We start from the raw sequence: 27,326 nt of genomic DNA on the forward strand, positions 1-27,326 counted from the left end.
CCAACATATTTAAATTATAATAGTTTTACATTTGTAAGTAAATCCTATGAAATAAAAATATCCAATACTTCGGCTCGACCGGGTTACAGCCTATGTGTTAAGTTTCCTTTAATTTTACCAAAAAATGTAATGGCCTGGTAAGTATGCAGTATGAGGAAACCGATGACTTCACCAACTCACTAAATGTTTTATTATTTTTAATGCGAAACAATGTTTTTGACTCCTTGATTAAGTGGGATAGCAAATGTTGCAACATACTATATTTGCCATTTATGTTCATGTTTTCTTCTCGTCAAATCTGCAAAAAGTGGAATATGATATATATGTATTTCACATTAAAAATACAAACGAAATGGTGAGTGACATCATCTATTAGTCCTATATCTCATATCAGTGTGATGTACACAAAAACTGTATTTTTGAAAACATGAGTGAACTTTTTTCTTAACTTTCTTAATCTTAATTTTATTTTACATCCGATTTTGAAGAAATTTTCAGTAATTATGCTTGTTCGATTTTTCTCTTCATATTCAAATATACTTTTTTTAAGGTTGACTTGTACTTCAATATATGGTATTTAAACGCTGTGTACCTATCTGGTCCTCAAGAAATGTGATGCAATTTTTTTGATATGTCGATATTTTTTCACTCAATCAATTTCTGGGGATCAATTCCCTTAACTTTGAGGATACTCCGGGGAGGGGGCTCTCTCCCCCTCCTCCATCTCTCCCCCCCCCTCTCTCTCTCCCACTCTCTATTTAAAGTGTTCCAGGTAAGTCTTTTCAGGGATGACATCGATGTACAGGGCTTACATGTTACTGGCTAAAAAAAAGTCGCCATTTTTGAGGCAGGTTCTCGTCAAAAGTTTTCTGATAAGAAACAAAATTCATCTCCGTCAGGGGCAGCGGCGTCGATCTCATTTTTAGATTGTTGGGGAGGGGGGAATCATGAATTCACATTCCATGCAAAGGCGCTCGATCACATAAACAAACTCTCTCTCACACACACACACACACACATATATATATATAGAACATTCTGAGCAATGCCTGTGCCTTCCTGAGTAAGGATGCGTATGTCACTAAATAATTACTGAGAGCGCGAAGCGCGAGCTGAAAATTTTTGTCATTTCGACCTAGGCACTTTTTTGTCACGGCGGGTGGATAAAATATATTATCACCCGTATCAGACATCTGAGCTGGTCACCGTATTGCCCTACATTTTCTTGATATCGGGAAGGGTAGGTATATTGTTTGTATTTTCCTCGGTCTCAATGTGCGCATTTACTTTGCATGCTGAGACGACGCAAAATATACCTTTGTATTTTCCCTGGTCTCACATCCGGGCATTTGTGGATGCGTATAAAGAGATACGCTTCATAAGGATCCGCGCACCAACAATATACGTCATAATAAAGACAACACTGGATCCGAGAGCTTGCAAGTACGTCATAATGGTAAAGTGCAGAGACTAGACCGATATTAACATGACACAATAGAACTCTATTTTTAAAAGAAATATCCCCATTATCATGATTTTTGCTCTAGATATCTGATTTGGATGATAATAAAAATATTGACTGGCTCTTCTTTCGGGGAACATCAAATATATTGCCCTTAAAAGACCCATATTGCCCTCGTCTAAAGACTCGGGCCAATATGATTCTTTTGCTGGCAATATATTTGATGTTCCCCTCAAGCCAGTCAATATTATATAATTATTACCACTATGGAATGTACCGTACACTAATTTGGGGGAAATAATCAAATTTGAAGCTTGAAAAAAGAGTACAACAGTGTGCAAAACGCTAGATATAGATAGATCGAGAGCCGGGCCCTTTGCAGAAAGAGTTGTGTTTAAACCATAGAGATGTATACTAATTATCTCTATGGTTTAAACGCAAGTCAAAAATTCAATTGTATGTCCCAAATGCGCGCTGTTGATTGGTTGAAAATCAAGTTACGCATGGTTTTTAGAGTTGCGATCGATTGCAACTCTTTCTGCAATATGGGTTCAGTACAGTGGAATTGGACGCAGAATTGCAAAACAATTTGCCAGGAAAAATAGTTCATCATTCTAAGGATGTAATTTCTTGAAATGATTATCAAATAATAATTTTAAATTTCTTTTTTTGCTATAATTTCATAATTGAATATTAATATGGTTATTTTTTATTAAAAAGTGTATTACAATATAATGTGTAGACAGAATTTGATAAGTTTATTGACAATTTTTTTTGTAAACCTTTGAAAAATTGACAGTCGTTAAAACGGCCACGAAAATACCGCGGGAAGATTTGATATTATGAAACGTAACTCGATCGCATCTGCTGTGTTCCTGACACAACGCGGCCTGGCATCAAACTCGACGCAGAAAAGCCATTGCATATTTTCATCTTACAAATTAACCATTACGGTAAGTAAAATCATTGTAAAATAATGAAGAGTGTGTTACCATATCTTTGGCCGAACTCTGTGTTGGTTTGTGAATACAAGAACTGCGCTACGAGAGTAGTTTTTACTTGGTCTTCGGCTTCGCGATTGTTCGTCCCGTCGGAGTCGATGACCAGGCCCAGCGCAGCCCGCCAGGCCTGGGCCAGGCCGAACAGAGGCCTAGCCCTAGGGAAATAGACGGGCGTGGACGTTGTACGGACGGTGGTGATGCACCAGCGGATCCACTGAGCTGCTGAGCCAGGTCTAATAGAAAAAAATGATAACAAAGAAGTCTACACAAATTAGATCTAGTTTAAAACTCTTAATTGTGAAATAAAGAAAAATGGTTTCCTCAATTTTTTGAAAATGAAATGAATAATAAAGAGAAAAAAATGAATGTGAAAGAGAAAATAAGGGGTGAAAGAGAAAATATGGGGAGAAAGGAAAAATAGGAGGGAGAATATTTCCTTCATTTTTTAAAGAAAGTAGAAAAACAGGAAGGAAGGGAAAGAAATAAGCTTATACTAGTTATGGGGAATTAGAAGGAAAAGAATGAAAGAAAGGGGGAGGAAGAATGAAGAGAGGAGAAAATGAAAAAAAAGACCTGTCACCTGGGGCCAGAATGGAGAGAAAGAAAAAAAGGAGATAAAGGGAGGAGGAAGCAAAGAATAGTGTAACGAATGAAGGAAATAAAAAAAGGAAATTAAAAAAAGAAGGAAAGTATTAAAAAGAAAGAAGAATGAGAGAGAGAAAAGATCAGGAAAGTACAAAGCTAGGAAAGATTGATGGAACAAAAAAAGGGGCAAGCAAGAAGGATAGAAAAGAAATAAAAATGAAAGAAATAAAGGAAAAAAAATAAAATCATCTAACAAAAATCTTAATTGTTTTTTTATATGAAAAATTAAAAAAACTAAAATGTTTAAGACATGAATAAAATTTCAAAGTAAAATATTGTCAAACTTAAAAATTAGATGAAACATTGTGGCATCTCTCCCATTACAAGTTCGCACCGATCACAAGACTCGAAACAGAAGCTAAAACAACTGGATCTAGTTATAAAAAACAAATAACTTGCTCCTCCGATTTACACCAAATCAGTAATCTGAGAGTGAGAATGCATAATAATAATATGGGTCAATCCACGTCAAATCAACCAATTTTCAGACAATTTGTCACCCGACCCCCTTCGATTTTCTTTAAACTCGCACCAAATGTTCCCCCAAGTGTCTGACAGAAAAATATGAAATATTTTGCCCCAAGGTCAAATGGTTGCTAAGATACGGCCTCCCTTAGCAACCAATGCGTGGACAAACAACCAAGTTTTAAAAAAATTTGCTATTTTTGATTGACTGCTGCAACCAAGTTTGATGAGGTAGAGTGCTAATTTTCTGAAAATTGGAAGAACTTTTTAGTCTTAACATGCACAGTATATTAGGGCACAGATCTGACCAGCCGTTATTGCGCACGAGGTCGCCGAAAATGGTGTTAAGCTTCCAAGTCAGTGATTTCGGGTGCACTTTTGGAAGCTCATAACTTTCAAATTCAATTAGCTTAGAGCCCAATATTATGCATACTTGAAGACTATCACTTGCTCAACAGACCTACAAAAAATTGGCCCAAACGTGCGCGTCGTTTTCTTGTAGGGCGCCCTCACAGTTGGATTTTTTCTAAAAGTTGCCAAGTTCAAGGTCACGGATCACCCCTCGTCCCATCGAGGAGCAACACCAATATCTGTATTCTGATAGACAATTACCTATATTTTCATGGGATACTTAAAATTTTTTGTGACCGAAATGTTAAATAGCTGGTTTACGCATTCGAAAATGGTCGTAAACACCCCCAAACCAATGTAAAACGATACATACAGTTTATCAGCACATTTCAAATTGCAATAAATCAGAAATGAAAAGCCAACAAATACTGGTATTGTCTGTAATGGTAGTCTGTAATTAGTACTAAAAGGATATGCATCGCAAATAGTTTGACTAATTGTCAATGACCTTTATAAATACAGCTGAAAATCATCAAAAACAATAAATTGGGTCGATTTTCCGTGATTATAGGGCGCTAAACTATATTTACAAGCACTTTCACTTGTGTGTCATTTCAACACAAATGATTATTTTAAGCTGATAATTGCCAATCTTGTTCCTTTTAGGTTCTATTTCAATATCCAACTAACAAACAGAGCAAAATCTCTACCTTTTGACCTTGACATTGATCTAAAAATAGCTGAAAATGCCTTAAATTAGCATATTCACAACACCCGTGAGCTTTACAACACATTTCAGAATTGATTTTCTCACAGACTAAAAGCCTGATCATGTTGATATTTGACTATTGATAGTCCATAATGAGTACTTGGGTGATCTAGTATTAAATAATTTTTTGTACAACACAGTGAAGAGATGGCTGAAATTCACCCAAAATCTTTAATCTGCCAATATCCTATCGTTAAAGGTTGTTTACATCGACTTTCACTTATGTGTCATTTTAAGACAAATGACGATTTTAAGCTGATAATTGCAAATCAGGTTTCTTTCAGGTTGTATTTTAATATCCAAATAATACGTAAAGTCACATCTTTATCTTTTGACCTTGACATTGATCTAAAAATAGCTGAAAATGCTTAAAATTAGCATATTCACAACACCCGTGAGTTTTACAACACATTTCAGAATTGATTTTCTTACAGACTAAAAGCCTGATCATGTTGATATTTGCAATATTGGTAGTCCATAATGAGTACTTGGATGATCTAGTATTAAGTCATTTTTTTACAACACAATGACCTTGAAAAGATGGCTGAAATTCACCCAAAATCTTTAATCCACCAAAATCCCATTGTTAAAGGTTTTTACACCGACTTTCATACGTGTCATTTCAACACAAATGATGATTTTAAGCTGATAATTACAAATCATGTTCCTTTCAGGTTGTATTTTAATATCCAAATAATACATAAATTCACATCTTTATCTTTTGACCTTGAAATTGATCTAAAAGTAGCTGAAAATACTATTTTAAGGCATTTTCAGCTATTTTTAGTTAAATTTCAAGGTCAAAAGATATTAAGATGTGACTTTATGTATTATTTGGATATTAAAAGGCAACCTGAAAGGAATATGATTTGCAATATCAGCTTAAAATCATCATTTGTGTTGAAATGACACATATGATAGTCGATGTAAAAACCTTTAACAATGGGATTTTGGTGGATTAAAGATTTTGGGTGAATTTCAGCCATCTTTTCAAGGTCATTGTGTTGTAAAAAAATGACTTAATACTAGATCATCCAAGTACTCATTATGGACTACCAATATTGCAAATATCAACATGATCAAGCTTTTAGTCTGTAAGAAAATCAATTCTGAAATGTGTTGTAAAACTCACGGGTGTTGTGAATATGCTAATTTTAAGCATTTTCAGCTATTTTTAGATCAATGTCAAGGTCAAAAGATAAAGATGTGACTTTACGTATTATTTGGATATTAAAATACAACCTGAAAGAAACCTGATTTGGAATTATCAGCTTAAAATCATCATTTGTCTTAAAATGACACATAAGTGAAAGTCGGTGTAAACAACCTTTAACGATAGGATATTGGCAGATTAAAGATTTTGGGTGAATTTCAGCCATCTCTTCAAGGTGTGGCAGATTAAAGATTTTGGGTGAATTTCAGCCATCTGTTCACTGTGTTGTACAAAAAATGAATTAATACTAGATCATCCAAGTACTCATTATGGACTATCAATAGTGCAAATATCAACATGATCAGGCTTTTAGTCTGTGAGAAAATCAATTCTGAAATGTGTTGTAAAGCTCACGGGTGTTGTGAATATGCTAATTTAAGGCATTTTCAGCTATTTTTAGATCAATGTCAAGGTCAAAAGGTAGAGATTTTGCTTTGTTTGTTATTTGGATATTGAAATAGAACCTAAAAGGAACAAGATTGGCAATTATCAGCTTAAAATAATCATTTGTGTTGAAATGACACACAAGTGAAAGTGCGTGTAAATACAGTTTAGCGCCCTATAATCACGGAAAATCGACCTGATTTATTGTTTTTGATGATTTTCAGCTGTATTTTTAAAGGTCATTGACAATTAGTCAAACTATTTGTGATGCATATCCTTTTAGTACTAATTACAGACTACCATTACAGACAATACCAGTATTTGTTGGCTTTTCATTTCTGATTTATTGCAATTTGAAATGTGCTGATAAACTGTATGTATCGTTTTACATTGGTTTGGGGGTGTTTACGACCATTTTCGAATGCGTAAACCAGCTATTTAACATTTCGGTCACAAAAAATTTTAAGTATCCCATGAAAATATAGGTAATTGTCTATCAGAATACAGAAATTGGTGTTGCTCCTCGATGGGACGAGGGGTGATCCGTGACCTTGAACTTGGCAACTTTTAGAAAAAATCCAACTTTGAGGGCGCCCTACAAGAAAACGACGCGCACGTTTGGGCCAATTTTTTGTAGGTCTGTTGAGCAAGTGATAGTCTTCAAGTATGCATAATATTGGGCTCTAAGCTAATTGAATTTGAAAGTTATGAGCTTCCAAAAGTGCACCCGAAATCACTGACTTGGAAGCTTAACACCATTTTCGGCGACCTCGTGCGCAATAACGGCTGGTCAGATCTGTGCCGTAATATACTGTGCATGTTAAGACTAAAAAGTTCTTCCAATTTTCAGAAAATTAGCACTCTACCTCATCAAACTTGGTTGCAGCAGTCAATCAAAAATAGCAAATTTTTTTAAAACTTGGTTGTTTGGCCACGCATTGGTTGCTAAGGGAGGCCGTATCTTAGCAACCATTTGACCTTGGGGCAAAATATTTCAGATTTTTCCGTCAGACACTTGGGGGAACATTTGGTGCGAGATTAAAGAAAATCGAAGGGGGTCGGGTGACAAGCATTGGTTGATTTGACATGGATTGACCCATATATATATATATATTTTTTTGGGGGGTATAATAATATATTTACACAGGGTAGCCACTTCAGTTCTGAAAACTGTTCTACCAGCGGGCCTGCTATTATTATTACCCGGCTTTAGCTGAGCTGCCTAGGCACTCAAGCATTCAAGGAATTTCTTCCTTCTTATCCATAATAAATTATGAAAATTTCCCACCGATTATGTGATTATTTTGTTGGAAAAACTGTTTATGATGCAAGATTACTACACCATTGAGAATCTACTCCGATCCGAGATGCCTTGCTACTTGCTAGTAACCTGCTACACACAGGAGGCCAATGCAGGCCACGTGTATGCAGCAGCTAGCGTATGTATTTATACTGACTTTGCATGGATGTGTGTTTGTGTGTAGATCAAAGGAAGTACATTGTATATAAGAACTAGATTTTTGTTTGAAATGTATTGGGTAGCAAGAAAATCACCGTAGAACCTGCAAAAGTTTACAGTTATCGATTTTATTGTTTTTGCTTCGTCATCTGTTGATTATTTTATGAAAATTCTTCACTTTTCTATGTACATGTATTAATTATATTTTGTTCAATATTCTGAAATACGGGACAAATAGGCATCCCGGGAATGGTTTGTCGGGACAAAGGAGCAAAATACGGGATGATCCCAGGAAATACGGGACGTCTGGTCACCCTGGTATAGAGTCTACCTCAAGTGATGTTCATGTAGGCTCCATTCCTCTTCACTACCACTACACTGACCCGAATGGCTTATTTCCAATCCGTCCAATTGCCAACTCGTCTACCATCATTTGGTCTACCATCATTTCGTCCACTCACCACATGCTCTACTTTCATTTAGTCTAATGCCATTCTGTCTGATAACCAGTTGGTCCAATAGCCATTTAGTCTACAGTATAGTTTACTGTGTACCATTTGGTAAATTGTGCAAAATGAATGAAAATGAAATGGATATTAGAAAAAACTGGTTATTAGATGAAATGATGATTAGACAAAGTGATGATTAGACCATATGGTTAATGGACCAAATGGTTGTTTGACAAAATGTTGATGGACAGAATGGCATTATGATTAGACTAAATGAAAGTGGACCATGTGGTGAGTGGACAAGTGGCAGTATTACGAATTGGCAATTTACCTACTCGAACATAAAGCCTTAAAACTCGCTCTGATACTCCCGAGTGACAAAGGTGTCACTTTATGTGTATTAAAGGTAAAACTCATGCAACAACATGAGTACATGACCTTAAAAAACTAATCTCATATTTCATTCTAATTTCACTCCATGTCCATCCTCCGATTAGCCTCAAAATTGGTGGTTTAGAGCCAGTGACAGTTTCCTCACACATATTAATTCACTGCCATTTCCAAAACATCGCAAACGCAAATTGCGCATGCGCGGGGTCGCAGTTCAAGATCATGAATATTTATGAGTATTCCTACATGTATAGATCGGGATTGTTTCACTATTTGCATATTCATTAATCATATCTCGATCTATAGGAATAGGAAATTTACTAATTTTTTTAATGATCTGAGAAAATTGCCATATTGTAGCGAATGCATCATAGTGGAACCTGGGCTTTATTTATAACCATTGTGACGTCATAAAATTTAAGCCAAATAATGTGCAATGCAATCCATCTGGGCGCAGAATGTATTACTGCGCATATCATGACTTATAAACTGCACGCAAGCCAGACTTAAGGTTTGGAGGCATCTGCCTTAGATTTTAAAATACAATTGAAAAGAATAAAAACTAAGTAAAATGATGAAAATTCTGGTTGAAGTATCGAATTGAATACTGGCCCTAGGCTACAAAATTGGAAGATATGGACTGAGAAGTGTTATAATTATTTTCTTTACAGAATTGACTGATGAGGGTGATGGAGATTCGGTAAGGGCTTAAAGGATAGAAAAAACTAAAGATTACAGAAGAGCAAACATGGACGTCGTCAGACTGAAGAAAATCACCGATAGCATCGGGTTGATGCAGAAAAACTTGGAATGTTCAATTTGGTAAGTTTATTTGCTTCCCACCATGTAGATGAAGTTGAGTCTCAACTTTCCCTTTTTGGGGGGTGGAAGCAAACTATTGAGTGCACAATAAATTTCGTAATTGGCAGCAGCAGAGGGATAATTTTTGGCTGGGTATATTCTAGACTATGATTTGTATTCAATCTGCATTATTGAATACCTACACAAGTAGAACAAAGTGAAAACTTCATCTTAACAAACCTTGGTTGTTTAGAACCCCCCCGCCCCGATGTGTGCTGCCTCTGGCAATTCACAACAAAAATTGGCAAGCACTTCAACCACAATAGGCCTACTTCAAATTTATCCTGTCAATTTCTTCAGGGTTAATCTTTGAAATCATAAGACTTGTCAAAATTTATTTATCAAGTTAATCAAAATGATTAACTTTTTATTCAGTGTGAATAGTTTTCGGGAGAAGGTATAACATGGTTTGAACTGAAGTTTGATATTCAAGTTGTGCATAATTTGCAAGTCTTCAAGAATCAAATAGTCTTGTATGAATTGAATTTCATTACATCATATTTTATAATGATTTTATATATCATAATTCTATCTAACCTAGATTTTTTTTTTCAATCTGTAGTTTGGATTTGCTCCAAGATCCTGTTTCAACCAAGTGTGATCACCAGTTCTGCAAGTAAGTTCCTATTCTATCGGCATGAGTCCTGAACAGCCCAAATAAATCTTATTCTTTACCCACAATGCAACTATTATATCATGTCGTCTTCTAAGATACACCCACTACAATGGGTGATTTCAAGTACGGTGTTGGTGTTGGAAGCACAATTTGGATTGCTTCCCCTAGCTCCAAAACCTATTCTGAGTTTGTAAAACTGATCCAGGGCTCCGTAACACAAAGGTTAGCGATGAATTGCAAATATGAAAGAACCGCACCGATTGGTCCCTGGTCAGTATTTTAAACAGAAGGCGCTTGTAACATTGATATTGACTGGTCAGTCGATTTAGCGATTGATCGCTAATCTTTGTGTTACGGAGCCCAGATCACATTATTGACATCTCAACAACTAGTAAGTGACTATTCAGGACCATCTTCATTTTATGTTTGGTGTTATACTCCCGTAAAGATTGACCTAACACCAACACAGAAACTGCAAAGGTCAACACTGAACTTGAAATCACCCATTGAAAAAAAATTAAACCACATTAAAGGAGAATGAAACCTTTGGACCAAGATAGCTTGTTTGAAAACAGAAAAATCAAAGAAACAGATCAACGAAAGTTTGAGAAAAATCGGACAAGTAATAAGAAAGTTATGAGCTTTTGAATATTGCAATCACTAATGCTATGGAGATCCTCACATTGGCAATGCGACAAACATGTGTGATGTCACTCTTGAACAACTCTCCCCATTACTTTAGTATATATTTCACTTAAATTGCCTCTTTTATTGCATCTATCAGTAGAACATGTATTCTTTCTATAGGAGGGCATGTAATACAGATTTTTAAAGAATACATCATGGATAAAGAGTTTGTATCACCATACGAAAAAGCAAAAAGACACATTTTCAGGGTATTTCATAGTCCATCAAAGGGAAAGTTGTTCATCAGTGACATCACACATCCTTGTCGCGTTGCCAGTGGGAGGATCTCCATAGCATTAGAGATTGCAATATTCAAATGCTCATAACTTTCTCATTATTTGTCCGATTTTTCTCAAACTTTCTTTGTTCTTATTCTTGGATTTTTCTGTTTCAACACAAGCCTACTTGTTCCAAAGGTTTCATTCCCCTTTAATATTACAACTTTCACACTAGAAATAAGAAAATGAATTACCAAATGGCTTCAGACAATCCTATTTACTGATTATGCTCCAATGGCTATTGTAGTACACTTTGTTCTAATTATTGTTGTAATAGGAACAAATGCAAAGTATTTAGAGAGGCCCTACTGCCATTTATCTACGCGATGCAGCCTCCTGTTGGGTCTCTTATGCTGTAAACCAAAAGGCATTTTTTACGGTGCTCACTTTCAAAATTCCAAATTAACTTCACCATGGCACCTCGCACTGATACACAGAATGTTTTCATCCCGGGATAGCTCTGAAACTGCTGAAAGAGATTATTCTTCAAGGTTCAAAAAGAAAATAAAGATTATTTGTAGTTCATGAATAATTCCTCTTCTGTCCAATTACAGTCTCCATCAAGATATGTGTCTGTGTGTAATGATAATTATATTCCGCTTTGCAGCTTCTTGTATACATGTAGCTCTTAATACAGCAAAATGACATGACGTCTCTGAGGGCTTTATGTCATACATATTTTGCTCTTTTTTTTTTCAAATAGGAACCATTGAAATTCTTACCTATTTTTTTTTTAAGAAGATATCAAATTTTGAAAGGCAAAGAACATTTTTTTTTCATCGTCATATCTATCAATATCAAGAGTCTAAAATCATTTTTTTATCTTATTAAAACCTAGTCTCTGGGAATCACACAGAATCAGAATTTTTTAGGTCAGCAGAGATAATTTTTCTCTTATATTTTCTTTCGTACTCTTGACCTTGAACGTCTAGCTGTTGAGTACTCAGCAGAGTTGATCTGGGTCATATTGTGTCATTTCATAAAGACTTGCTATACTATCAAATTGACAATTTCTATAATGAATCAACTACTACTATTACTCACTCAAGTTGAATTATTTCAGTAGCTTTAAAGGTATTGTTTAACTTTGTGAGCAGCCGATTTAAAAAAATTCTCAAACCAAGATGAAACATGTGTACTAGTGCATGTATTAGAACTAATGAACCTTGAAAACAACCATTATTGAGAATGAATCACTAAAACTACAAGGCAAACCCCGATTTTGTAAATAGGCGTCTTATAGACACCTAAATAGTACACATAAGTGTATGGGATGAAATTAAGATGGTGTTTCCGGTCACTTTATATTTCAATTTTTGAAGCACTAAATAATTATTTTCAAACGCAATTTTTTCTGGGCTTTATTTTTGTAACATATCACAGACACAGGTGACAAGTGTGATCTTCTGGCTCAGATTTTTTAAAAGTCAAACCAATGTTAACCAATCACTTTAAAGGTAAATGATAGTTGTGGTACTGGTAACGATATCGAAATGAGTTCGTACAGAATCCAATGAAATGACCACAAAAGTTTTTTTTGTAGAAACATAAAACATATGTGCCAAAGGATTCTGGAAGAAATTGTGTAATTGCCGAGAAATCAGCAAATAAGCACAAGATTCGGGTCAAGCATCGGGCCCGACATTCAAAGCAATAATTATACACTGTCCCACATGCGCTTACCTGTGTTGGTGATCTTCAGTGTGAACATTTTTCAGCGTAGATTTAAAGATTTCACAAAGTTCAGTTTATGTAACTGTGCCAGATCTAGATCCTTGATGATATACAGACAATTAAGCCTTGTTTTATTGACTTTCTCATGAAATCAGTGTTTATTGCAACTACTGGCATTTCTCTTCAAAATGTTTTTGTGACTTTGTCATCATAACAACTTTTTTGAAGAAACTGTCCTCTGGTGCTTTATAAATTATTTTCTTATTTGCTGGTATTAATATTACATGAACCGTATAATATTTGCTTTAGAAGAATTGCAAGTATTTGTTTCATTTGTCTCTTTCTTTAATTTTCTCTGTAGTTTCTGCGTTCTAGCGTTGCTGCAAAGTTCAAGAAAGCCATCAGCACGCTGCCCTTTATGTAAAGTCATCATCACGAAGCGGTAAGCTCCCAAAGTTTCTTTTATGTATCATAATAAAGCTCTATTTAGCCAAGAATGTATATTTGAATGTAAGAAATTGCCATCCTTTCGTTTTTGTTGACCAGATGCCAACAAAGTTATGAATGTTCCAAATTTGTCATAATATTAATTGTTGGAATGCTGTAAGTGAAAGTAAATCAGAGACACAGTGGAAGGAGTGTAGTCTGCCGGCACAGACCCTTATTTTTCACAATTCACATAATGCAAACTAGCAAAGTCTGAAGTAGTGAGACTAGATCCACTGTGTATTCTGGCTTGGTTCTGATTTGACACAGACAGAGAGTTTGGCATCTAGTCTTAACTCTAGACACGGTATAATTGGTTAAAGTGTCAAATATGAATCTGTGCTCAGAGACTAGACGAAGTGGAAGATAGTATTGATAGACCATTATGAGGCTATTCAAATAAATGCTAAATCTGTTCTTGCATTGGGTTTTTTTTTTTCAATCAGGAGTCTGACTAAAAATGAGCAGTTGGATAAGATCGTCAAAGCTGTACGTTCTGTTATTACTGCTGTGGAGGAAGACTCAGGGTTACAATGTAAGTTATATATCAGGCAGCTTAACCCATCCTTATTACACTTGAGTGCTTCTTCTAGGTGTTGAAGATAATTGTATTTAGGACAACCGAACACAATTTACAATTTTGGCACAATAATCTTTCAAGTATGATCCTTTAAAAAAAAAAACATAATACACCTTAAGAAAGAGGGGAACAAATTTATATAGTGAGCCTACTGTTATGTTATCAGTAATTTTGTTCACACAGCTTAAAAGTCGAGAATAAATTGTACTTTAATTCTTAGTTGCACATGATTTATAATGAATCTCCTCATTGATCAGATCATGCTCATGGGACAAATGCTACCAAGCAATCTTCAGTATCATATTCCTGTTTGCACTTAAGCATGACTTTTGGCCAGACTTGATTCTTTGTAAAACTTTGCGATTGATCATGGGGCTATTTTCTGCAATTGATTCCATTAAGTTTTGTGTACGATCAATCGTAGAAATAATCTCTACGATCGATCGCCAAGCTTTATGTTATTTGCCCCAGAGGTATTTGGCACAATTTTTAGGATTCTGCTAATTTTGCCCCTGATGTACTTTCAGATGGGCACCTGAGCTCAAGGAGGCTTGAATGACCAAAAAAAGACATGGGAGAAGCAAGTGATAGAGGAGAGTGGGAGGGTTGTGATGAGGGAGGAGGATGCACTGTATCAAGTTATGCAGGATGGGGTGAGGGTAATTTCCTTGAATCCGAAGGGAATCTGCCCGCCAACCCCCCCCCCCCAGTCGGATTCAAAACCTGGATTATTATTTCTACTTCTATGTATCTTTTGATCACACCCTAGGTTCCCCTCCTCGAGGTCCAGTTTTCATCTCCCAACCTGATCCTAAGCCTAGAGAGCCAACACCTAAGAAGAAGGCCAAGGGCAAAGGTCAAGTGAGATCAAGCAACGTGCGGAAGACCAAACGCAAAGCTGCCGAGACCGTGAGCGTGTATCGAGATCATGATAGTGATTCCAGTGATAGTGATGCCTTTGAGCTGCCTCTAGTTGGTCATACCAATATCAGGTTAGATACCGATTATTTATTTGTATCCATTTGGTATACTAACAGATAGTCTTATTCATCTGTGAAAAAGATTTCTTTTTTTACATTCAAGTTTTGTTAATTTTGTGCTTTATTTATCTCTTGAATCAGCTTGTTTGTGGACATGGCCCTAAATGCGTGGACTTTCTTTAAATATATCTAGTAAAATGGAACTGTAAGCATTTGTCAATTTTTAAGGGGTTATTAAATGGTATTTTTGCATCACACCAGCATGCACACAAAGCACATGAAATGCATTTTTCATAAATATTCTGTATATTTCTACAGTCTTTCATTGATCCTCATATTCTCTTTTCAAATCACAGTTCATCATTCCCGAGACTGAAGACCGGTGGGAAGAAGGACTCCAAAGATGAGGATCTGGAAAATGAAGAAATGGAGAAAGAGGCTGAGGACTTCCTGACTTCCCTCAACGCTGCTCCCCTATCTAGCCATGGGGACATCGTCTCCGGGCACAGCAATGAGTTGGAAAGAATCAATAATGAAATAAATCTTCTTCCCATCAATTCTGGACATCACAAGGAGAACAAGAATCCTGACCTTGACAGTCTACCACATATACCACAGGATCCAACTCCTACAGATTCAGAAATCTTTTCAGTCCCTGCACCTAAAGGACCTAGCAAAGTGAACAATCTTAAAGCAGGGGATCAAGATCCCTATGAGTTTATACCGAGTCAGCGCACACCACGGAAGGTGAAACGGAAGGCAGGAAGAAAGAAAAATCAGAATGGGAAGAAGGAGTTCCCTATCCTGAAAGGCAGGTTTCTAAAGCCAAAGAGAGACAACAAGAGTGCAAGTAGCTGTTCTGAAAGTGATCAAGAGAATTCCATGACTCAAAGCAAAGCTGCAGATAAGCTTGCTGCTTCAGTTACACCTTTTCAAGAAAGCAATTCAACTGCCCACTCAAAAGGACAAATCACTCATCCATTATGCAGCAATCATGATGATGGCGGTAAAAAAGTATCGCCTTCTAATCACCCAAAGGACGCTGGAATTGTCACAACCCTTGTTGAAGAAGGTGATCTAGTTGATATCGCAAATGTTGTCATAGAAGATACTGTCAGCGGTCTTGACAATGAAGGTGGTGTTGATCTCAATGAAGATGGTAATGCTCAGGAGGAGGATAAAGCTCAGCCTGTTACATCAAACTTGGGAAAACATCCTTTGCCTATTACTCCAGTTGTGGTTATCAGGGCAAGGAATGTTGGTGGCAATATCCAAGGAAGTCAGCAGTCATCAGAAGGAGGGGGTATCACTGACTCCCAGCCAGTAGTGATCAACAGGAATCATGGACGAAGGGTCTTTGCCACCACGTACGGCAAGGCCAAGAATGGCGTTGACAAGAGTCCACCCCTTGATCCTCAGGAGAGGATCTTGGACTGGCTGGTCAGTAAGAATGCAGGAAGTGATGAGTCTGACGACAACGATGATGATGCCGATGTTGGAGATGCAGAGAAAAGAGAGACAGTTGAAAAGACAGAGGATCTTCAAGGCACTGGAAATGATCAAGAAATTGATGATGTAATTGTTGGGATTTTGCCCTTGGAAGAAGCCCCAGAATCTACACCTAAAGAGGTCATTATAGTGGATCAACTAGAACCTGCAGAAGAATCAAAATCCCCCAAGACAATAATTACTTCCCCAAAGAAAGTTCAAGGAGAGGTTAGAAATGGCAGACGTCGTTCAGGTAGACATAACAAAGAAACAAGAATAGAAAATATTACACTTGATCATGAAGAAAATGAGAAAGGAATTAATGACAAAGATTCAACTTTGAATAGATCATCAGAGGATGTGGAAAAGGAGTCTTTACCTAGCCGTAGGACCATGAAGCAGCGCATGAAAGAAAACCTGAAGGAACAAACAGAAGCTGCAAAGAAAGAATCAGATGCTGCCAAAAAGGAATCGGAAGCTGCTGCTATCAAGAGTGACTGGGAACTTGCCTTAGAACTTGCTCGTCAGTTTGGCACTGAGCCAGAGCATCTGAAGGCTGAGCCAACTGAACTTGGTGGACGATCATCTCGAAGGAGGAAAGGCAAACTCACTATTGAAAAGGTACCGGAGAGTAGATCTGTCAGAAAAACTGGACGCCATGCCCAAGAAAATCAGGAGAAAGGGAAAAGAGAGTCTACTGAATCTTTGGACATTGATTCATTTGAAACTCAAACTCTCAATAACGTTGCAGTCAAAACAACTGTGAAAGAAAAAAGTAGGGCTGCATCAGAAAAGAGAAAAGCTAACTCTGACAAAATGAAAGCTTCTCCAGGAAGTCAAACAAATATCCTGAGTGGTAAAGTTCTACAAAATTTCACTCCTGTGAATAATATCCTCAAGATTCCTGAGACTCCTTGTATTTCTGATCCACCCAAAGGAGAGAATAGTCTTGAGAGAGAACTCCCTTCCAAACCAGACTTTTTCGAACAACCCAAAACAAAGGCCCCAAGACCAAGGAAGTCAAAGGAAAGCAAGAGCTCGTCAAATCAAAAAGGAGAATCCATTCCTGAAAGCAAATTAACCAGTCAGTTGACCCCACCTTTGAGGAGGTCTAAACGAGGCTCTCTTCCTGAGACTCTTAACAGCTTTCATGTTCCTGGGCAAGTGCTGTCTCTACCTGCAGAGAAGAAGGAGGTTGAAGGAATGGGAGAGGAGAAAAGCAATGGAAGAACTAGAGAAAGTAGGAAAATACTATCAGGGGCTAGTGATCTAGGCATTGCAGCAGAATCAAGTGTATCGGTCATTAAGGGAACAGAGTCAGAATCGAGAGAGAAGGTTATCGATGTTGCAGAACCTCCTATGTCATCACTGCCTCTTTATACTGAAGACATTCCCAAAGAAGACAAGGGCAGTGTGTGCAATTCCCAAAGGTGTAAAGGGTCAGATACCACAGAGTCCATTGACTTAGAGATTGATAGTGATGTGTATGAAGACCCAGATGAAGCTTTGGAGTCTGAACTGCCAGAATCCTCAGGATTAGAGAAGAATGATGTTTGCAGTTCCGTGAAACAGAAATCTCTTGATGATGAGATGTCCATTATGGATTGTATTCTTCCATCATTATCCAGTCAACCACATCCTTCTGTGGGAATTTCTCCTGGCCCATGTGAGAACAGCAGTGGCACAGCATCTGATCTTGGTCAAGCAGAAGCAGACGTTTCCTTGCATAAGAAAGCGGAGGAGGTAATTACAGTACTGTCTGGTTCTAGTTGTTCAGTCCAGCAGATGAGTCAAGCAAGTGTAACAGTCATCTCACAGGCTAAAGCCTCGGGTTCATTTCCAATGTCTCTTGATGTGAACTCCCAGCCGAGTGAATCTCTGCTACAGCCTCTGAGGAAATCTAAGAGAAAAGTGTCCCAGGATGGACATCAAGGAAGCAAACTTCAGACATCAGAAAATGATGTCACCAAGAACTCTTCCATTATGATTTCATCTGGAGATAAACAACAGGTTGATAGCCCGAAGGAATCCGGTGTTCGTAATGATTTGCAAGAGGTTCAGACTTCTTCAGGATCAGCTAATAGCAGACCAACAAGGAGGATGTCCCGTAGGAAGAGAAGGACATTCACTATTGATGCAAGTCCAGCTGTAACAGAAATGCCAAACCCACCAAGTCAGAAAGTGCAACAAGTTTCTGATAGTCTGGATCAACCGATTCCAGACAGAACAACTCCAACGAAAGATGTCAGCCTATCTGAAATAGCACCAGAAGACTCTAGTCATAAAGAATTAAGCAAGGCATCTAAGTCACCTCAGGAAAGGGTCTCTATGGAAGTAACAGATGAAAAGTTACAATGTCCCCAGCCCGTCATTTCAGTGACCAGAAAGAAGAGTAAATCCTTACCTTTGTCTCAAGGCCAGAAGAATATTAACATTAACCTTGAAGATTCTGTAAACCCATCCTTGTCTCCTAGTAACACCTCTCAGGTGTCAGATGTGTGTGGATCATCACTCAAATTGAAAAGGAAAAGTCGGAGTGGTAGACGGCACACTCAAAGTCCTGTTACCTGTAGGGATGTGGAAGAGCCAGTTAAGCTGCTTAGTCCATCCAGTGGAGGTAATAAGTTTGATGAGAAATGCAACAAGGAAGCAGGTGGTAGCAGTGGAAGACGTTCTTCTGGTAGAATAAGTAAAGTTCTATCAAAATCAGGTTCATTACCTGATGGCAGTGCCATCCCAACAACACCAGGTGCATCTGAAATGAATGAGATCTCATCAAATGTCATCATACCTGCCAGAACTCTCCAACAGTCAAGAGGCAGCTTGCATGAAGGGGCAGAGGATGATCCTCAGCAAACACCAGGGACGTCTCCTCGGGGGCTGCGAAGAAGCGCCAGGCAATCAAGAGATATTGCTCAAAATCGAAGTGAGGTTGCTTCGAGCAATACAGTAAAGGAAGATCAGAAAAGTGAACAGAAAATTAGCAGCCAAACTGTAGAATGTTTCTCTGTTGTGGATGAAAGCGCTAGGTTGACCTTGGCTGAGAAGGAAGAGTCCCATGAATCCAACGTGTCTTTCCATTCTGTTGAAGATATCTTCAATCTAGACGAAGAATCAAGGGATATGTTTGATGAAGAAGAAATGGCTAGTCATCAACAGGAAGAAGAATCTGAGAGTATGAATGCAGAGATAGTGTTTATATCACAGGGAGATAATGCTCGTGGCTCAAGTGGTCAAGTGAATGCAAAGAAGTTATCTGGTGATTCATCACAACTGAAGCATGAAATGAAGAAGGAAACAACAAGAACTCTCAAGAAACGTCCTGATGAATCTATTGACATTGAAGCAACAGATGATGCAGTGGTATCACAAATGAGCTGTCAATATGAAGACACTGAAGCACCTATACCACCCACTCCGCCCTGTCCTGACATGTCAAAATCACGCACGTTGTCCTTCCTTCACACAAGTGGATTATCGAAAGCAATAGCAAAGAAAAAGAAGGTGCAACAAGAGATTGAACCTGATATTAGTTCTCTCCTGTGCCCTGAACAAGACACCATCTCGAAGCAACAGGACGGGGCTCAGTCAAAGAGTCTTGTCATGGAGACACCAAGTGTGGTGTCCAGGAAGCGAAAAAAGGTACCTGACTCTGGAGACAAAAGCATAGCTGACACGCCTATAAAACCCAAATGTCGGTCAGTGGATCAAAGAGAGAAAGGAGCTGTTGAAGATGCCTCTAATGATCAAGGCGGTGTCCAGGACAATGTCTTTGAGCTTGATGAACCACAAAGAAAGACCTCAAGGAAGGTGACATCTCAGGTCATTGGAGAGACACAGTCAGAACCTACAATCAAGTCCTCGAATGAGAGCGATGAAGTGATTAAAAATAGAACAAGACGGAGAAAACAGGTGATCGCCGACGACGTCAGTGATGATGATGATGATGATGATGATGATAATGATGATGACGAGGAGGAAGGTACTATTGGGAGGCCGAGACAAAGGAGGGCTAAGAGAATGGTTCAAGTTGGAAGAGATGAAGAGGAGGAAAGTGATGATGAATTGATACCATGTTCCTTCCTCCAACCCTTGGCAAAAGACGAGGAGGATGAAGAAGAAGAGGAGGTGAACGATCCCAAGGTGCTCTTTAGTGACCACACAGATCCCCACCAAGTGACAGATGGTAAATAAACTAATATTCTTTCTTTTTCTGTAAGACGTTTAAAAAATGGGGGGGGGGTTGCCATAACAAAGGAAAAAGATTAGGGTCAGGATTTTTTTTAATGAAATGAAAGATCTTTTAAACAAGTGTCATCTGATTGTAATATGGACAATGTTCTACTGCACCATTTAGCAAACTTTACCAACTGTATTTGTTAAAGGATAAGTAGAAAATGCATGAAAATTTGGGTCAATCAACCACTTTTTTTTTTGGGGGGGGCAGGTAAATTTTGAAGAAAAAAGACTGGGCAGGTTTTCTAGGCCCTAGGGTAGTTTAGATTACTACATACAAAGGGGCAGGGACCTGGAAAATAATATTTTTAAAAAGAGCCTTTGAAAATCCCCATTCATTGGAATGTTTAAGTTTCTTTATACAAGTTGGAAGGTGGAAAAAAGTAGCCCAAAAATTTTCAAAAGAAAAAATTTGCCTGCAAAGATGGTTTTGCCTAATTCAAGCGCTTCATAATGTACAGGTATGCAGTTTGAAGCTTTAAAAAACTACATGTATATGACTAACTTTTTTACATGACTCATTCAAAATTTAAAAAAAAGAACAATTGAAGATACTGATTGAAATTGCTTCAAACTGTCTGAATTGCATATTAAAATACATGCAAATTAAATGGTGAAATGGCAGGAAAATTGTATTGCTGTATTTTTTCAGATCTTTCCTACAATGTTTACTCATTTTGGTTTCCAAAATGCATGAGAAATATGTTTTTGAACTATTTTTTTAAAGGAAATTGATCCAGCATTCAGACAAAACTATGCCCATTTTAATTTCCATTTAATGATTGAAAGTGACTTTTTTTTATAAATTTTATACATGAATTGGTATTATCAGCACAATTTAGAAAACAGCATTGTTTTGTGAAAACAAAAAAAAAATGATTCAGTTTTGGAGAATACATTGGGTATGTTTTGCACATGTGTGTGGTCACATAATCATGGTCATAGTATTTTATTATCATATGAGTGATTTCTTTTGTGAATAATTATTCAATAGCTGTTTACAAAGTCGGCACTGCTGCTATATCGAATAGTAAAATGCAGCCGAGACTGCCAGAGGCGTTCCCCGTGTTAGAAATACTGGCCAAATGTTTTACCGTAATTATCATGCTTGATTTCAGGTGGATCAGCGAGTTCAGAAGATAGTTGTGCCAGTCATCATATGAATCTCACCAACGCTTCATCCATTCTCTCCAGTCAGAGTGAAATCATGAACACACAGGTATACAAGAACCTCCCAAGCCAAAGAACTTAATCATCAGGGAAAAGGGCTTTTGCCGCAGAATGCCCTGATAAGAGTCAAAATGCCCTGATAAGAGTCAAAATGACCCTCAATACAATTGAGGAAAAGCCCCATAGATGGCTGTAGGTTTAATGTAATTATTGATAATTGGGATGCAAAGTAGGAAAATGGTCTGAATTCAGAAAAGCATATTTTGTCCATGGTTCTTAAGTCATCCCCCATACCAGTATGTAGTAAAAAAAAAATTAAAAAAAAGAGCTTTGGGCGGTTTGCCTCATACATGACTAGAAATAAGAAAAGTATCCCTGGTATGAATGAGTTTCATGTATTTCATATTCAGTATATGGCCATTGCAACACACATTAAGATGGATAAGGGACATAAAGCATGATGTAAATTGAGCTATTATTGCAGAGCTGCCAGTAAGTAGGATTTATGATGCACTGCCCTTTGATAGTATTTTTATTTAAGGGGAAAGTGACACTAATTAGATTTTTTCCCCTAGAAACAGGATTTTTTTATGTTTTTCAAAATTTTAAAGAAAAGTAGGATCTAGGCTTGAGAATAGGATAAAAGGAAATTATGAAAAAGATTTTTCACATTTAAGGTTGGCATCTCTGTGTAGTAAAGGATCTGTTTATTCTCAATTTTCTTTCAGCAACAAGAGAAGACTCGTGAAGACATGCAGGCCCTTGAGGCACAGATGGCTGAGCTTCAGGCAGCACTGGCCAGAGAGAGAGGAAGCAGGAGCAACGACGATACCAATGATGAGGAGGAGGAGAATGGTTTACTTGTTGAAGATACAGAAGGTGCATCAACCCCAGATTCAAAGAGACAAAAGTTCTCTGGAAGAACTCAACACAGTAGTCCAAAGAGGACTGAGGATAGAGTAGGTTTAGAATCTTCCTCTGATGAAGAAGATGAGATGGATAAAGTGGAAAGTATGATGGAACCAAGATCTCCATCTCCTCCTCCACCCCTGTCACCACGGTCCTTGAAGAAGGCATCATCGTCCTCGTCGATGACCGACAGCATCCGCTCTGTCACCAATATGGTGGAACAGTTCCGTAAGAGTAGCTCCAAGAAGGTGACCACAAAGAAAAGAAGGGTAGAGGATGAATTGAATAATAGCTCTGATGGAGGTGAGAGTGATGATGGTGCTGTCATGGTTTCAGCCAAATCATCTAGGAGCTCTGTATCACCTAGGACAGGGTCGGCAAGAAGGAGATCCAAGAAGAGAAGAATATGTAGTGTGGACAGTGAGGATGAACTGCTTCAAGATGAAGCAAACTCACCACGAAACTCAAGAAACACTTCTGTTGATAGGACAAAGGAACATCATGAAACAGTGCATCCTGTTACACCTCCATCACGAACAACTCCACGATCAACTCCAACAGTCAGTTCCAACAGAATATCAACAGGTGGAAGACCATCAAGGTCACCACATGGAGGAAGTCACAAAGCTCCAGAAAGCATCACTCCTCGAGGTCAACAAACTCCCAGAATCCACACCCCAGCGGATAGAGCAGCTAGAAGAACCCCTGAGACTTCCTCCATACCAAGCCCAGTAGATGCTTCCATGAGGACACAGAGGACAGGCAGTATCCAGTCTGGTAGAAGGTCTGGAGAACAGTCTGTGAGAACTCCTGAAGCAGGTCTGGGTCCAAGTCCTCGACCTTCCTCCCGACCCATGTCTCTAATTGCTACTGGCCTGAATAGATTAGAATTGGTGAGTACTGTAAGTAATGGGTTTCATTTTAAGTAAAGATAGATATTGGTGATCAGACTTCTTGGATCCCCTGTTGAATAATAAAAATCAATCAATGTTATTTAACAACTGTACATATGATTTTCTTTCTGCAAGACAGTAGAAACCAAGATTTAAAAGTGATTTTTGGGCTCGTTGAAAAAGAATTGCCATCAAACTTAATTTTGAATGGCTGAGAGAAAATTTGACTTGCTAACATTTGTAATCGAGAACCTCCTTTGGCATTATGAGAGAAAAAATCCTAAAATACTTTATACAATGTTCAGACATTTTGTAACTGCACTGAAATAAGATCTCCTCCTTTAGTAATTTGTCCATTCATGTCCTCTTTATAGCGTCAAGTTGAACAGCTGACAAGTCGACTGGCCAATTGTCGTTTTGCTAGTGCCTTCAACGCAAATACCACTCATGTCATTGTCAAGACAGGTTTGTACTGATTGTTGTCATAGCTGATCTTCATCAATAAAGCATTCATCTCCAGCATCATCATCGTTATCTCCATCAACATCATCATTATTATCATTATCATCACCATTATCGTCATCATCTCCATCATCATTATCATCATCATTATTATCATAATCATCATAATCCTCATTGTCATCTATTTCATTATCATAATACTTGTCTGTAACTTAAGGTTCTTACTTTGGCCATGGTGGGGGTATTTGTTGAATTGCCATTATAACTTTGATAGTTTATGGATCTAGTTCATGAAACTTAGACATAAGAGCAATCAAGTATCACTGGACATCCTGTTCGAGTTTCAGGTCTAATGACCAAGGTCAAAGCTCATTTAGGGTCAACAAGCTTTAGCAATGCTGTGGGTATTTGTCAAATAGATGTCATAATTGAAATTTTATTGATCTAATTCATGACATAAGAGCAATCAAGAGTTTTCGAACTTCCTGCATGAGTTTCAGGTCGCATGATCAAGTTCAAAGGTCATGGATGTCATTGAACATAGTATTTTATTATCTTGAATGGTGTTTTGTTTGTGAGTACTTATTCAATAGTTGTCTTTAATGTCAGCTCTGCTGTTATATTGAGCTGCGGAATGCGAGGAGACTGCAGAGAAATTTAACTTGTTTGTGATGCTCTTGCTATCACTATATGTCTTTGTAGTTCATCTTGGATTTTAAAGGAAAATAAAACATCTTGTGAAAAATCTTCTTTACATTTAACTTCACACAATATTGATTTATCTTTATGATTGGTGTATACCCCTTTGAAGATTACACAAAAGAAGAAAAACTGAAAATCATTCACAAAGCCAAAGGCAAGATCAGACATTGCATTAAAACCACACAAATTTTTTTCACATTGTTTCCTAAAACCATGCTTTTTTCTCTTCACAGATTCATCGCTGGTTTGTGAACGAACTCTGAAATATTTCCAAGGCATTGCAGCAAGGGCATGGATCGTCAGCTTTCAATGTAATTACACATTTATTTTTCTAATTCATATCTTCACTCAGGGTGCTACATAACTTTTTATAAGCACTTGCCCAATCAGGCAAGTAAATTTTTAAATAGTTGGAGTATACTTGCCCGAAAATCTATTTCACTTGCCTGATAAAGTCCTTGAAAAAAAAGTTTTACCTCTTCAACGGAAAGTTTTGCAGTTATTTTAACCATTGAACCATTTTCTCTCTTTTGACATGGACTGATCTACCTTGATATTGCATTTCTTTTCCAAAGTGATTTTATCTTGCCTGCCATGACCAAAATTAGGGTCATTATATCATATCAACCCTTATTTTTGTCATTCTACTGTGAGAATTTTTGCTTGCCCGATTCGGGCAAGTAGTTTTGGTCTTTATTTCAAAACACTTGCCCGACTCTAATTTTACTTGCCCCGGGCAATCGGGCAAGTGCTTGTGTAGCACCCTGACCTGCCTTACTTTTCTCTTCCTGCACTCTGCACATGTTTTTTGTAAAACTTATATTGGATTATATTAATTGTGATCATTGCCTTCAAGAAGTGGAGCATATCTGGGTCCCGTTTCATAAAAACTTGTTATTATAACAAATTAACTATCAGCCAATCAGTTTGAAGGATTTCAGTAGCTTATAACTGTTATTGTAAATTTGTTATTGAAGCTAATTTTATGAAACGGACCCACTGTACACTGTCATACATGCTGCAATGGTAAATTTAGAGCGAGTAGCATTGAAATAGTACAGGAGAGTGTTCATTTAACGTTGACATTCCTTGTCATGATTCTGGCATCGCCGGGCAAGGGAGAGTGAAGTAATGTCTTTACCAACGAGCTGATAGTTGGATTATATATTTGTTATATAGTAATATGACTTCACTTTTATTTGTTATAAAACTGAAATCCAGTCTGAATAATGGAACAACACCCGGGGGAAAATGAGGTAAACTGTCAAACTCCTTGAGCCAATGATCCCTGTTGGGAGTTGTACTACCTAGAAATTTGTAATTGATTGATATTTTGTATTGTCTCCATCAGGGGTTCATGACAGCCTGAAAGCAAGGAAACTCTTGGCCGAGGAAGACTATGAGGTCAAAGGTGATGTCGTCAACGGCCTTGACCATCATGGACCAAAGAGGGCCAGGACTCTAGATGGACCAGGTTTCATGGATAAGTTTGACCTATGCTGTATTGGACCTTTCACTGGTTTGAACAAAGGTAAGAGAGAGAGGGCTCTTACAGATGCTAACATAATAATTATCCTTGCTTATATTGCGCTAAACACTTTTGCAGAAGTCTGTACAGTATATATTATAGACTAATGAATGTAAATTGGATTGAATTGAATGGTGATATAATTTTTATAAATAAGCCATTTATGTATCAATCTATGTCACAGATCAACTAGTTGGGCTGTGTGAGATGTGTGGAGCCTCTACCGTCCAGCATCCGTCTCTCTTCCCATACAACCCTGGAAGGAAGGCATTCATCATCATAGAACCTAACCTAGATACAGATAGAGACTACCAAGGTAAAGTTGTTCTCCTGTATTCATTCGCATGCCCCCCAAAAATTAAAAATATATGTGTCATTGGGACTTATTTTTTTTTTCAATTATATACTCACAATATTCTGTTATGTCTTTAAGTGTCTTTAAGGTTTATTTTTCTTTATTCTCTTTGTTTCTCCATTTCAGGTTTGCAGAGAAAATTCAGAGTTCCTGTTATATCAAGAGAGTGGGTCTTAGACAGTATAGCCTTGTACAAGAGTCAACCAATCACAGATTACCTCTTATCAGGTTTAACCAGCGCCTCGACAGATCAGCCAATCATAGACATTGAGAGTGATGATGAGTGATGTTCAAGGAGTGGATCTTAAGACAGTTTAGCCCTTTACAATAGCTGACCGATCACAGATTACCTCTTATCAGATTTAACTATCACTTTAACACATCAGCCAATCATAGACTTTGATAGTGATGATGAGTGATGTTCAAGGAGTGGATCTTATATAGACAGTTTAGCCCTTTACAGTAGCTGACCAATCACAGATTACCTCTTATCAGATTTCACTTGCACTTCAACAGATCAGCCAATCATAGACTTTGATAGTGGTGAGTGGTTGTGACCTTCAAAGAGCAGATATTGGACAATATAGCCCTGTACGAAAGCTGACCAATCACAGATGACCTCTTATCAGATTCCACCATTTGCTCAACAAATCAGCCAATCATAGACCTTGATTGTGTAATTAATGGTGGACAATATTTAGGGATCTTCATTTAAAGGACAGAAAATCCATCTTTTGAATTACCCAATCATAAGGTGCCTATTATCAAACTTTTCCTTTTGATGACATTCCAGCCAATCACAAGTCATGATAGTAATGATATGATCTTCAGGG

At 37.6% G+C, this 27,326-nt stretch overlaps 1 protein-coding gene across 1 annotated transcript; it reads left to right on the top strand.

The window, feature by feature from the left end:
* The first annotated feature begins 2,340 nt into the window (after positions 1–2,340).
* Positions 2,341–27,085, top strand: LOC121425919 (breast cancer type 1 susceptibility protein-like). Its single transcript, XM_041622026.1, has 14 exons — positions 2,341–2,415; positions 9,260–9,410; positions 10,012–10,065; positions 13,066–13,146; positions 13,637–13,725; positions 14,540–14,762; positions 15,107–20,424; positions 21,593–21,693; positions 22,373–23,446; positions 23,821–23,911; positions 24,844–24,921; positions 25,962–26,141; positions 26,323–26,454; positions 26,620–27,085. The coding sequence occupies exons 2-14, from the start codon at positions 9,337–9,339 to the stop codon at positions 26,778–26,780; spliced, it is 7,656 nt and encodes a 2,551-aa protein (XP_041477960.1). The 5' UTR covers positions 2,341–2,415; positions 9,260–9,336; the 3' UTR covers positions 26,781–27,085.
* The last annotated feature ends 241 nt before the right edge of the window (positions 27,086–27,326 follow it).

This window comes from Lytechinus variegatus, chromosome 13, assembly GCF_018143015.1.
Source record: "Lytechinus variegatus isolate NC3 chromosome 13, Lvar_3.0, whole genome shotgun sequence".
In the NCBI taxonomy this organism is placed as follows: domain Eukaryota; kingdom Metazoa; phylum Echinodermata; class Echinoidea; order Temnopleuroida; family Toxopneustidae; genus Lytechinus; species Lytechinus variegatus.

Excerpts from the sequence above, each read along its gene's own strand:
- LOC121425919 (XM_041622026.1), top strand. The coding sequence starts at position 9,337 with ATGGACGTCGTCAGACTGAAGAAAATCACCGATAGCATCGGGTTGATG. Across the intron at positions 10,066-13,065 it reads TGTGATCACCAGTTCTGCAA|TTTCTGCGTTCTAGCGTTGC; the intron begins GTAAGTTCCTAT and ends TTTTCTCTGTAG. Across the intron at positions 13,726-14,539 it reads GGAAGACTCAGGGTTACAAT|GTTCCCCTCCTCGAGGTCCA; the intron begins GTAAGTTATATA and ends ATCACACCCTAG.